At 40.8% G+C, this 13,799-nt stretch overlaps 1 protein-coding gene across 18 annotated transcripts in view; it reads right to left on the bottom strand.

Moving 5' to 3' along the window:
* The window catches only part of tacc2 (transforming, acidic coiled-coil containing protein 2), a 56,536-nt gene that overhangs the window by 19,671 nt on the left and 23,066 nt on the right, over nt 1-13,799 (bottom strand). For all 18 annotated transcript variants that reach the window (XM_035531450.1, XM_035531453.1, XM_035531451.1 and 15 more), the window contains one exon: nt 7,662-7,943. In XM_035531450.1, the coding sequence (XP_035387343.1) occupies nt 7,662-7,943 (282 nt within the window). The remainder of the gene's footprint in view (nt 1-7,661; nt 7,944-13,799) is intronic.

Genomic DNA, 13,799 nt, shown 5'->3' with positions numbered 1-13,799 from the left:
ATACATGTCGTTTATCAAGAAGACTGGAGCTAATCAAGAAATTCTGATAGATATAAAATTGTGTCCCAAGAACAAGAGAAATCATTTTAACAACCTGAGTTTCATAGTAAATAAAAGCAAGACATACCTGTACAAGCACATAAATCAGAGCTCTGCAGACACTTACACTCAGGCTTCCTCTTGACGGACACTATGATGCAACAGCTCCCCACACTCAAATCATTCAGCTGCACTTTCAATATTTCATGTGTTCCATATGCCGTGCACCAAAATGCTGTAGCTCTCCTTTCTGAGGTTGTAAGCAGATAAGTAGGAAGGACCCATCACAAATATAAGCAATGCAATATCATGGTCATGTATGTAGACCACATAAGATCAGAGTTATATGTCAGGCAAGTAAGATCATGATCATGTATGTAAGCTACATAAGGTCTAGTCATACATAGTCATACATAGCCATGCTAACATGATGACAATATGCTGTAACATCAAAGCTCCATGTGCAGCTCATTTTGACAAATGCTTACCATTATCTTAGCTGATGAGTCATAGCATTGACTAGCACACACAGGTAGGAAGACTTTATTGGTTCACAATCAGTGGGAAAATCCATACTGTAATACATTATTGCTAAATGGCCAAAATATACTGTAAATAGGAAAGGTTTTTTCAACAACCAGCTGGTCCTTAGGAATCTGGCTCACAGCAGTGATGTGGATAAAATTTAACTATGTGTCAACCATTAGTGTATTTTTAGGGGGAAACCACCTGATCAGCAAGGCTGCCCAGGTTCTCCAGTTAAAGAGAAACACACAAATCTTTTCCACCATGCTTTCATGTGATTGATCAGCTCTGCACAGATGTGTTAACACCAATACTGCAGCACAGTAGGGCATTCAGAATCCTTCCATAAAAGTGATCGTACTCCAAACAGCTTTACAGATAATCCCATCTCTGTTCTATTAAATCATTATAATGAGGATATAGCTTCTATGAGGTGTGACAGCTGGGAATATAGCTGAATGCTATCAGGATTGGGACTGAAATAAACTCATCTATAAATTGTAAATGTGTGTCATTTTAGTGTAAACATAATGCTACTGTGCAACAAGATGCTGATCTCTCACAAGTAAATGCTTGTGAAAAAGGCAAGTAATGCTGCTAGAACACTTGGATAGAGTTTCATAGACATTAGAGCACAACTCATGTAGGCCAGCCTACACACACTCTTTTATGCAACAAACAATAGTAAGTTGGTGCAACCTTCAAAACACACGAATGAGATAGCAGAGAAGACAAAATAGCATTACAGACAAATAAAGAATTCTAAAACCTCAAGGAAGACAGAATCAGATAATAGTGGAAGAGATTCCATTAAAAAGCATTGGAGACGGGTTTTTTGCTATGTAATGCTTCAGTTCTGTTAATATCATATTTGAGCTACGGTAGACCCAGCGGGCCTAGAAGACTTTGAGACAGCGATGAGATCACTGTTTTACGTTTAAGCGCCCTCTCCCTAAACAAAGAAGAGCACTGTTTCAAAGATACCCTCTCTTACAATAACAAAGTGGAGGCTTGAGGGAGGAAGAGGTCAGATGTAAGTTACCCAATACGGATTTATAGACAAAACTCCTGATGCAAGAACCAGCAGTCCGTGGTTACATTTTCCAGCTGATAATACAGTCTGGAGAAACAAAGCCATGGCCATGGAATCAGTATTTCCCATTTGGTCAAGGGAAATGTGCTTAAAATACAAGCCAGTGGTTTTTTGAGCAAATAAACTTCTGAGTTGGGATGAATTAGGACTTTCTGCCTCCTTCCAGTGTCTTGTATGTTCCTAGCTATAACACATTCTGGAAGAATTGCAGAACTCATAACAGCTAGGCAAAACTAAATAGTCTCTAATCTAGTGAAAAGCATCACTGTGATTAAGTTATTTATTTTATTTATACACTGTCAAATAACCTTCAAAAATCTGCATTTGTTGCAATTTCTTAGCAACTCATTATTATTACCATCATTTTTGAACATTCAGAAACTTTGCCTAAATACAGCTTTTTAGATCAGAAAACAATGCTTATCTTCAGAAGTTCACAAAGAAAAGCTTTCACTGCATATGAAATCACATTTCAGGGTAAATACACAAGTGTATATGTTTTAAAAATCCATGCTCACCACAGAAAAGAACAACCTTCTACTCTTGTTGCACAGGTGTACCAACATTATATAAGAATACGATATGGTTGATATGGTTACGTAAGCAGACAGTAAAGCAAAAAGATTCTTTAGCCATGGCTGAAAGAACAGCAGTACCTGGTGGGAAACTGTGCTTCCCTTTTACTTGAAGTGACATCTCAGTGTGCATCAAGGCCTTTAACTTTCACACAATCCACTGGTTAGCGAAATACTGTGGACCTTACATAATAGATCAAAAAACTAGACAGCAAAGCATAGTGAGTGCCTGCAGTAATCCCCGTCCAGATAATGCAATCATGGAAATTCACACTGCACTCCCTTACTAATAAATGCAGTACATATTTATGTACTGTGTACATTTTGTGTCTTTTTCGCTATGTCTCGCTATGTCTCTCTCTCTCTCTCTCTCTCTCACACACACACACACACACACACACACACACACACACAGACGTATACATATAGTTTATATGTGTGATGCTCATCCTCGTTTTGTCTCCCCAAGCTGTGAGGGACATATAACCCTCTCTGAATGAATAATCTTTGCTTTGGCTCCAAATGCCCTTCCCCCCTCCCCCGCTCAGTGTTTCATTTCAGCATCGTCACCAGCTTTTTCTGTCTTGCCTCTGTCTGCCTTTCTCTCGCTCTGTTTCTGTGTATGTCTCTCTTTCTCTCTCTGCTGCGGTCCTGCTCTCCATCCCCCACAAAAACATATTCTCAAGCATGGTGTCCCCAACCACCAGACCTGGAGACCCAGACACACATATATACACACACACACACACACGCACACACACACACTCACACAGATACACACACACTGTGCTCATTTCATGGCAGCACATATGTCACGCGAGCACAAACAATGACATACTATTGATATAAACATGATGTCATGCCCATTAGCTCTTAATCCATCACAAAGCATGAACAACTGCAAACGGTCCCAATGATTTCTGCTTGCATGTGTTTATCCCCCCTTTTGCCCTGTTAAAACCATCTCTCCACACTGGAGAAGAGCAGCTGAGCATATATACGCGTACACCAGTTAGCACATGTATGAGACAGAAGAGCTGAGCTGCACAATTAACCAGCACAATTCCTATAGCAGCAACAACAACAAAAACAACAACAATGAGATCATCAGGACCCTCCCCCTCCCGTTGCTTGCCTGTCCCTCCCCTTCTCTCCTCTTTCCTCTGCTCTTCTACTTTCCTTTTCGTTCCACTGTATCTCCTCTCCAGCCCTCACTCACATGCTCTCGGGACGTTCCTGAGGCTGACAGGGGACCTGTCCCTGCTCACTGGACTCCACTGCTCCCATTCTCCGCTATATCCGCATCCGCCTGCTCCCTTCCGCCCGCTTCCTCCTGGTCCTCCTGCACCTCCTGCACCTGCACCTCCCCTCTCTCCTCCAGTCGTCCTGGGGGGAGACGGGGGTGGGCAAGCGGAGGCTGGTGCCGGTGGCCGTCTGCGCTGCAATTGATCGAAACAGGGTGAGATGGCATCGGGGGCAGCCCGCTCGGCCAAACGCTCAGCCCTCCGCGGCCGCCCGTCTCCGGCTGGCTCTGGGCGATCCCCCTCACCGAGGCTCTCTAAGGCTCCGTCCCCTCGCTCGAGTGCACACCCTCTACGTATTAAAGGGAGGAGGGTGGGAGTCTTTCGTATGCGCCACAACAGCACAGCCTTAAGGGTAGAGATGCGAAGCGGTGTGCGACGACATTAAAAAAGACGGAGAAAATAAGACGGGGGGGGGGGGGGTGGAAGACGATGCTGGCTCTCTACACTAGCACCTCCCCTTTCTCAGTCTCCATTCAGAGACATCCTTCATCCCCTGTCTGTCTCCATCTCTCTCGCTTTCTCCTGGGACTGGTTGGGTATAAACAGAAAAGCAGCTTGTCTCTATCTGCTTGAGCTCTGGTGCCTTATCCGCACATGGAACGCAAACAATAGTGCACACCGAGCCGAGTGACGCGACACATCCCCCACCACCTTTCTCACTCCCTCCCTCCCGCTCTTAAACCAAGACACACACACAGTTACACCTGATATTTAGTATTTAACACAACAGATTCTCTTTATCACTGCTTCTTTCTCCAGTCATGATCTTATTTCCATGACTTGTAAAGAGATGATCTGGAAAAGATAACACAAAGGAACTATGTGTTTTCACATAATGGAAACTCCTAGCTGGCCCTCAGTGGACAGACAGCTCCAAAGCAAAAGGAATTTAACAATAGACCCTGAGAAAGATTCCTCTTTGTTTGTGTGTGTGTGTGTGTGTGTGTGTGTGTGTGTGTGTGTGTGTGTGTGTGTGAGAGAGAGAGAGAGAGAGAGAGAGAGAGAGAGAGAGAGAGAGAGAGAGAGAGAGAGAGAGAGAGAGAGACACACACACAGAGAGAGAGAGACCCTTTACTTTCTTATTGTCTTAATCTAAGCTCTAAAACACTAATATGGCTTTAGTTTGATTTAATGCTTAATCAGGCATGACAAAAAAAAGAATAAATTACAAATCGAACAATCTTGATGACAGTATCACTTACAGGCATGATTTCCAGTGGTGTATCAGTAAATCACAAATATAGGCAACATCACTGCAAACTTATTTACCTTATATACCTTTTCCAAGGTTCTACATTCTTATGGCAACAGCATGAAAGATTTACTCTGTATCAGGACAGAAAGAACTACCATGATCTTCTACTAACAGCCATTACCAAAATGAATTCTGTTAGTCCCAAAGGAACCAAGGGAGACAGACCGCATGGCAGATCTAATTAACTTGCACTCACACTAATCAGGCATTTCAAAATGTGGTATTGAAATGACAAAGCACATGAATGGAGAAACAGAGCAGGAAAGTTAAGGGTCGCAAAGAAGGACAGAGTATAGTATATCTGCCTACAGGGTAGACAGCAGCTTTTCCAGGTCTGCTCAGTTCATATAGATTTACAGCAGTAGCTGTGGGACTTTGGGACAATGTAGTGGGAGTCTGAAATCTGAGGATTATCAATCTATTGTTCACTCATGGGAAAGCAGAACAAAGAACCTTTCACACAAGCATAGTGCTACCTATTCGCTTTCAGGGCTGGCTTCACCAGCGCAGTGGGCTTTGTGTTTTGGAATGATGAAAAAATAAACCTGAATTCAGAGCTCCTAATACCAGGCAGATGCAATGTAAACTGCCAGCACAAATATCCCAGAGCAAATAAATGGCACAAATCTCTTTAATCCCATTCTCTATACAAATACATATGACATATTTGCTGTTTAGAAACTCAAAGCTTATAGAAAACACATTTCAGCTTCCCTGCTATATGGTAACCACACTAGTTCATGGTTCAGACACATTAAATTATGTGGTACTTTCTGTTGTTTCAACCCACCATCCCATGAACACAAATCCTATGTCGAAATGCACACCAATCAACGCAAATTTCAGTACAGACTGAAATAAAAAATATCAAACACAAAAACCACAAGAATCTTTATGAACTGTATGAATTTAATTTGTTGATATAACCTGTCATTATAGCATATTGGCTATCTGTCTTTGATCTTTTTAAATATGCAAATACGCAAGAAGCAAAGCATCAAACTGGGGAAGAGCTTTTTATTTCTACGCATCTAATACTATGAAGATACTCTCTTTACATATTCAGTACTCTTTTATTATATATCTATTATATCAAACGTATGCCTTCTGGCATAATACTGCCTACCAAAAACTGGTAGGCAATATATTATCAGTATAAAATGTATATTGAAGTCTACACTATAAGCTATCAGAAAGAAACAAAATTTCTTGTTTCTTCCTGATAGCTTCAAGTGTATACTTCAATATACATATATTCAAGAATCAAAAGAACCTGAATTCTTGCTGTCTACACAGGCATGACCACCTAGCATGTTTACAGATAATAGCCATACTGCAGTACAGTCTTTTGGGTGCTGCTTGGGTTTTGTAGACAGAGGGAGAGGGCTCAGCCCCCGCTTCTCCTAATGGAATATTTATGCAGCAATGGTGCAGTAGGTATTTATGGGCATCAGTGGCCTGGAAGATGGGTTACTTTCAGTGGGACAAATCCCAGTAGGCTAATGTTCATCTGAAAGGTTTTTTTTTCCTCCCATATTGCAATACTTTGAAGGTAGTAGGCCTAAATCATACACTCATCGTCAATAAAGACAAGAAACAAATCTATAATTTTCTGTTCACAATGAAGGTCATCAAATTATTGTTCTGCTAGTTGACCGTCATCCTTATAGTTTTGATTATATTAGTTATTTGCTTTGTTTTTATATATTCTGAAAGTGTACAATGACATAGCAGGTCGTACAAAAGGCAATTTCATGACAAAGCTACGGAGGAGTTAAGAAACAGCAGATAATTTTCAGCAGCTAAAATCATGGTCGCTATGTACTGCAGATACTGCAGACCTAAGCCTGCACTTGCTCATTTATTACAGCAGTGGGCATCAGTGTGCAAATCCAAACTAGTGGCAACCATAGACTGTATATACAGTCTGTGCAGGTGCAAGGCAGGAGCACACTCGCCCCCTACCGTCGGAAACAGGAAGTACATACAATGTTCTGTCAACGTGGCTGAGTCATCCTGTCCTCCATTCAAACAAAGGCTTCATCTAAATCCAGAGTGATGTCATAGCTTAATGAACAAACACACAGCAAGGAAATGGTTCATCTATGACAACAGCACTATACACAGTAAGCACTTGTTCCTAATAAAAGTGAAACTATTTTAATCTATTTATCTTCAATTATATCTTATGATGTTAATGTGGGAATAGAACCTAATATTTCTGCAGTATTTATAAAAATATGAAATATTACAAAATAAAAGTATCCTAAAATCTGTACAGTACAGCTAGATCACTAGTGTGTTGTCTCTGCTATCCACTTGGGTTTTGTGAAATTTAGAATGTGCATAAGAAACTCCCACCGGCCCTATGAATCTCTCTGACAGATGCATTACTGTGTTCTTTTATGAGAATGACTTTCATCAGTAGGGGGATGGTGCTAAGGTTGCAGTAAGAAACTAAGCCTTCAGTATAATCTGTCATCACCACTCATTAGCAAGGAAAATCTGCATTATACAGATGGAAATAATGTCTCTCTTAGTGGTGATTCACACAGAGACCGCCTGTCCAAGTGTTGTGTTTTTAGATAGGTAACCAGAGAACAGAGGGAACATAGACCAGGACTCAGCACTCTTAGGTGTGCATTGTTTCATTATCCACGTGCAGTGCATGCACATGGGTGGTCAACTTAATAGCTTCTCTTTTTTTAGCTTGCACATCTCCTCTATAAATAAAGCACTTTTTGCTGAGTATCAATGAAATTAGCTAATCTGAGGTTAAATGGAGTGAAGGAACAGCTGCAGTTGCATGTATAAATCTCACCAAGGAACATCTATATCTCTACAGGATAAAAGGTAATAAAGCAGCATACCTGACTGGAGGACTCAGGTCCTCCTGAGTCCTGGAAGTGTCCTGCAATTGATCAAGGAGAGCTGCAGCAGGGCAGGGCTGATCAGGATCAGAGGGTGGAGTGGGATGAGCAGGCCCAGGCTCTTGGGGAGCTCTCTCTGGGGGGGTGGGAGGTGGGGTGGGGAACTCAGCGCTGTCCTGGAGCAGATGAGCGGGCAGAGCAGGAGAGAAGGCGTGCTCCTCTGGAGGTGGGGGGAAAGAGGGGACACACTCACTGCTTTCAGCTGCTTCAGTCAGTGGACACCTGCAGACAACACCACAACACACCACCCACACACACACACACACACACACACACACAGGAGTAAGAGAACAATGATGATTATGAAATTACAGGGGAATGGATAGGCAAGCCTAAAATACAGTGCATCATCAGCCAGCTTGGTTACAAAACTAAGATAAGACAAGATAAGATTCCCTTTATTGATCTGCATGGGGGAAATTCAAGTGATACGGCAGCTACAGCATACAAAAAAAAATAGAGTTAAAGGTAGAATTACAATAAAATAAAGTAAAAATAAAAATTATGTGGACCATTCCTATATTATTCACATTTGCTCAAGTGCCACCCCAACGCCTAGTGATATACTATATATATATATATATATATATATATATATATATATATATATATATATATATATATATATATATATATATATGAGGCACGTGTGCCTGTGTGCATACACGCACATGTATTTACACACATACAATAATAATAATAGTTATAATATAACAATACCATATATAGCTACAGGAAAATATATATTTAGAATAAACAATATATACACATATACATGCGAGTTAATGATTAATAAAAAGTCCGGTAAAGTAGAAAGAGGAGAAAGAGGCTCTTGAGTTATTTTATGAGGAGGATGCTGGTCAGCATGAGAACACACTGTGTCCTCAGGTATTACTAAATAGTCTGATTACAGACTATGATTTGCAAAATTAATTTACAAATCTGATTTGCAAAATTACTCTACAAATAAGAAATGTGGCATTGTTATTTCTGTGAAACTGTACATCAGCAATGACACAGGCCAGAGGGAGCTGGCAAAGGCCCAGCTGAATGTTATCAGATATGAGCTCTGATCGCACAGCCAGTGTGGCAGAGGGGGCTCCAGCTGCTCATGGCAGGGGTGTGTCTCCTGCCAGTCTAAAAATACACCTCAATCAGCAGATCCCACCATCTCAACATCCCCACTCCCTCAACAACTGCACATAGCACAGTACTGGCCTGTCAGACACTGTACAGCCCCATACAACCAGACCAACTCCGCTCATCAACAGAAGGACAATTACGCTGTACGTAGAATATTCTGCTGTGACATTTCTGAGACTGAGTTTTATATTGTGGCATAAGGATGGCAAGAATAAAGGAATATTGTGGGAAAAGGCTAAATAGCACAGTTCTCTCACTCTGTCTCTTTCTCTTTGACATGCACACATACACAAACACACACGTACACACAATTACTCACAAACCTAGACTCTCACGCACCCAGAGCAGCTGTATCCTGAGAAATGGGTCTAAGGGCCCGCTCAGCGTTTAACAGCAAACAGACCGCAATAAATAACGAGTAGCTGAAGGAGCTGGCATTTAGCAGCTATAAAACAACACCAGTGCGAGTGCTGTGTGCTGCAGGCATTCTTTCCCTACTCCTCCAGAAGCAGTCACTATTAGCCAGAGTGACTGAAATTTAGCAGCTAATTGCAGTGTGGTTTGGTTTAAGAGCCAAGGCCCACAACATGAAGAAATTTTCCAGCCAAGTTTTTCTAGATAGTGATACTACTGTTTTTTAAAAGAAAGTATGGTGGGAGAGAACACAATGTACTGAACTTTCAGTCCCAGTAATTAGGCTACTGTATCCACCATCAATCACCATGGAAACAGTTACTCAGATACTTTTCAAACACCCAAGCTGGTTTCTCAGCCGGTTGTATATTTTTCCCCAGGCTATTCTTGCTGTACTTACACATGAATTTGCTTTTTCAGAATCCAGCATTCACATGTCCCCAAAGGGCACAGAGTTAGTCAGAACTTATAGTAAAAGAGGCATTAACTGTTATAAAGTTATATAGCATATGGTAACTTATTATATATTATATTGAGGCAGAAGAATGTGAACTAAAGATACTTTTTACAAATTTAAATATTTTGACCTTATTAGTACAATTTTATTACCCCAAACAATACATATGAATAAAAATGTTATGCCAAATTACAGAAGTGCACGTCAAATAATCCTTATAACTTTCCAAAGTATCTTAACAAATTGTAAAGTTTCCCAAAAGACTTTGGCAGGTCTAAGCAGATTAGAGACAAATTACTACCATGAAAAATATTATTTCTAGGCCTGAGGTTGCACTGTAATGACATGACATAAATTTATAACACTGTGGAAATTCTTTGATTTTCTATAGACTTTGGCAGAAGCAGATTCTAAAAAATTACCAATCTTGAAAAGGTCCATTGAATGCAAAGGTTTATATTCATGTCAAATATTACAGGGAAGATATGCTTCAGTCTGTCAAAGTTCAGAGGATAGTTGCTGAGGAGCATTGAGGAGTGTTGTCTTTTATTGATTTTGCTATAGAGAGTGGTCCATTCAACTCTGTCAACACATGCATAAAAAGGAATGATCGGATCACATAATAATGATAATTATCTGACACTAGAAATAAGGCAGATGGGGGGGAAAGATGCCAAAGAAACTAGAAAGATGCCAAAGATTTGTGCTTCTCCACAACAGATTTACTCATGCTCCAACACATTCCCTCCCTCCTTGACTCCTTAACATACAGTACCTCCCACCACCCATCTGCTGGGGTCAGCACACACAGACTGTAATTAACAATACTTAGCATACCGAAGAGTCTGTGTACAGCAAACTCAGAACTTACCAAGCTGTAGCACAGATTCCTCCAGGTCAAGTGAATGGAGAGGAGAGCATTGAGAATGGTCTCTTTAGTCACTCAAAATACCCCAGACAGCCTCTTCATGGGCCTTCACCCTCTGTGTCCCTATTTCTCTCTTACTCTCTCTCTCTCTCTCTCTGTGTGTAACACACACACATGCACCCTGACCCGTTCACACTGTTCCAGAGTGTGCCCCTGTACTGTGCCTTTTGTTCTAAACTGACAGGCTTCTAAGAATGACCTCATCAGAGGGTGTTGGCACAAATAGCAAACACATATGTGTAGTAGCACACTAACACACATGCACACACACACACACACACACACACACACACACACACACACTCATGCATGCTGCCTAAATTCCTTGTGGCCCATGTCTAAGGGAGAGCCAGACAGTGCCTGGCAGCTTTGGACTGGAATAAGCTAAAGCTACTCTCACACTCCAGCACCCAACACCAGTAAGCACCAAATGTGAGCTAACAAGCACAAAGAGAGAAGACAGAAATCCAGACAGTCTGTCTCTCTGGTCTCTGCCGGGTCTTCCGCTTTCATGTGCTGACTCAAAAGCTGTGACTGACAACCAACAAATGCTCTGTTCACATACAGTGGTGTGAAAAAGGGTTTGCCCCCTTCCTGATATCTTATTTTTTTGCATGTTTGTCACACTTAAATGTTTCAGATCAACAAACAAATTTAAATATTAGACAAAGATAACACAAGTAAACACAAAATGCAGTTTTTAAAAGAAGGTTTTTATTATTAAGGGGGGGAAAAAATCCAAACCTACAAAACCCCCTAAACCTAATAACTGCTTGGACCACCCTTAGCAGCAACAACTGCAATCAAGCGTTTGCGATAGCTGACAAATGAGTCTTTTAAAGCGCTGTGGAGGAATTTTGGCCCACTCTTTTTTGCAGAATTGTTGTAATTCGGCCACATCGGATGGTTTTCGAGCATGAACCGCCTTTTTAAGGTCATGCCACTCAATCAGATTCAGGTCAGGACATTGACTAGGCCACTCCAAAGTCTTCATTTTGTTTTTCTTAAGCCATTCTGAGGTGGACTTGCTGGTGTGTTTTGGACCATTGTCCTGCTGCAGAACCCAAGTGCGTTTCAGCTCGAGGTTACAAACAGATGGCCGGACATTCTCCTTCAGGATTTTTTGGTAGACAGCAGAATTCATGGTTCCATTTACTGCAGCAGGTCTTCCAGGTCCTAAAGCAGCAAAACAGCCCCAGACCATCACACTACCACCACCATATTTTACTGTTGGTATGATGTTCCTTTTCTGAAATGCTGTTACTTTTATGCCAGATGTAATAGGACATACACCTTCCAAAAAGTTCAACTTCTGTCTCATCAGTCCACAGAGTTTTTTCCCAAAAGTCTTGGGGATCATCAAGATGTTTTCTGGCAAAACTGAAATGAGCCTTTATATTCTTTTGGCTCAGCAGTGGTTTTTGTCTTGGAACTCTGCCATGCAGGCCATTTTTGCCCCGTCTCTTTCTTATGGTGGAGTCATGAACACTGAGAACACTTACTGAGGCAAGTGAGGCCTGCAGTTCTTTGGATGTTGTTGTGGGGTCTTTTGTGACCTCTTGGATGAGTCGTCGCTGCACTCTTGGGGTAATTTGGTTTGGCCGGGCACTCCTGGGAAGGTTCACCACTGTTCCGTGTTTTCGCCATTTGTGGATAATGGCTTTTACTCTGGTTTGCTGGAGTCCCAAAGCTTTAGAAATGGCTTTATAACATTTTCCAGACTGATAGATCTCAATTACTTTGTATTTCATTTGTTCCTAAATTTCTTTGGATTGCAGCATGATGTCTAACTTTTGAGGATTTTGTGGTCTACTTCACTTTGTCAGGCAGGTCCTATTTAAGTGATTTCTTGATTGAGAACAGGTGTGACAGTAATCAGGCCTGGGGGTGGCTAGAGATATTGAATTCATCTTACCAAAGATATGATAAACCACAGTTCATTTATGTTTTAACAGGAAGGGGCAATCACTTTTTCACACAGGGCCATGTAGGTTTGGATTTTTTTTCCCTTAATAATAAAAACCATCATTTAAAAACTGAATTTTGTGTTTACTTGTGTTATCTTTGTCTAATATTTACATTTCTTTGATGATCTGTAACATTTAAATGTGACAAACATCCAAAAAATAAGATATCAGGAAGGGGGCAAACACTTTTTTACACCATTGTATGCTGTGCCTGTCAGGTTTAACAGCAAGGGAGAGTAGAATGAGCAAGGGAGAGGATGAGAGAGAAAGTGTAAGTCAAAGAGTAGTTCATCATAGTAGTTAATCATAGAAGAGTTTGAAAAATAATATGGAATGTACAAGTGCTGCACTAAACGTTCCTATCTCTCCCATATAAACCCAACAGGTCAATGAAGTGAAACTGAGACTTGCCTGAATGCCTGAATGTCATCAACTTCTACAAACTGACTGTATCTGATTGCTGTCTTGATTGCTCAAGTGAGTACTTCCACTGTGTAATAAACGATTACACATGATATATCCATCAATATATACCTGATATATCTTCTACTGAAATGGAAAATACACAAGATATCTTGGTCGTGTCCAATGAAACATGAAAAATCCACTTAATATACTATTGAGGGTGTAATATCAGGCATAACATAATTTAGAGTTACTTGTATAATAAAACACAGAAGCACCCACAGTACTTTAAAATTGTGTTTTTAAAGTCCAAGACATTCAGCATAAATTGCTTACAATCAGGTATTAAATCCTATAGCATTCACTTTAATAACCTTTAATAACCACATACTAGAAAATAACTGTTCTATTACCTTTTCCCCCCTACATCCCATGAAGATGTCAGATGTCAAGGAACTGACTCCTCTCTCTCTTCAGTACTGATGTCATCCCCTGAAACTCCCTGCATGAACTACCACTGTATCCTGCAGTCTGAATGCAGGGTTTCATTTTCTCAGTAACCTCTTGCATTGTCTCCAGATGTTCATTAATCAGGTCATAGAAGACATATTATTTTAAGATGATCACATCCTTGATTTACACCCAAGCTTTCTGGAGACCTAACCCTACCATATGAATCAGTCCTAATAAATTATTTCTTCATCCAAGCATGAACACAAGAAACACAATTTTCCTTCTTTAACAATTCAAATCCCTTTAAAGTC

The sequence above is a fragment of the Electrophorus electricus genome, chromosome 11 (assembly GCF_013358815.1).
Source record: "Electrophorus electricus isolate fEleEle1 chromosome 11, fEleEle1.pri, whole genome shotgun sequence".
Taxonomy (NCBI): domain Eukaryota; kingdom Metazoa; phylum Chordata; class Actinopteri; order Gymnotiformes; family Gymnotidae; genus Electrophorus; species Electrophorus electricus.
Note: the sequence above shows the minus strand (reverse complement) of the source record. Positions and strands in the feature narration are given on the sequence as shown.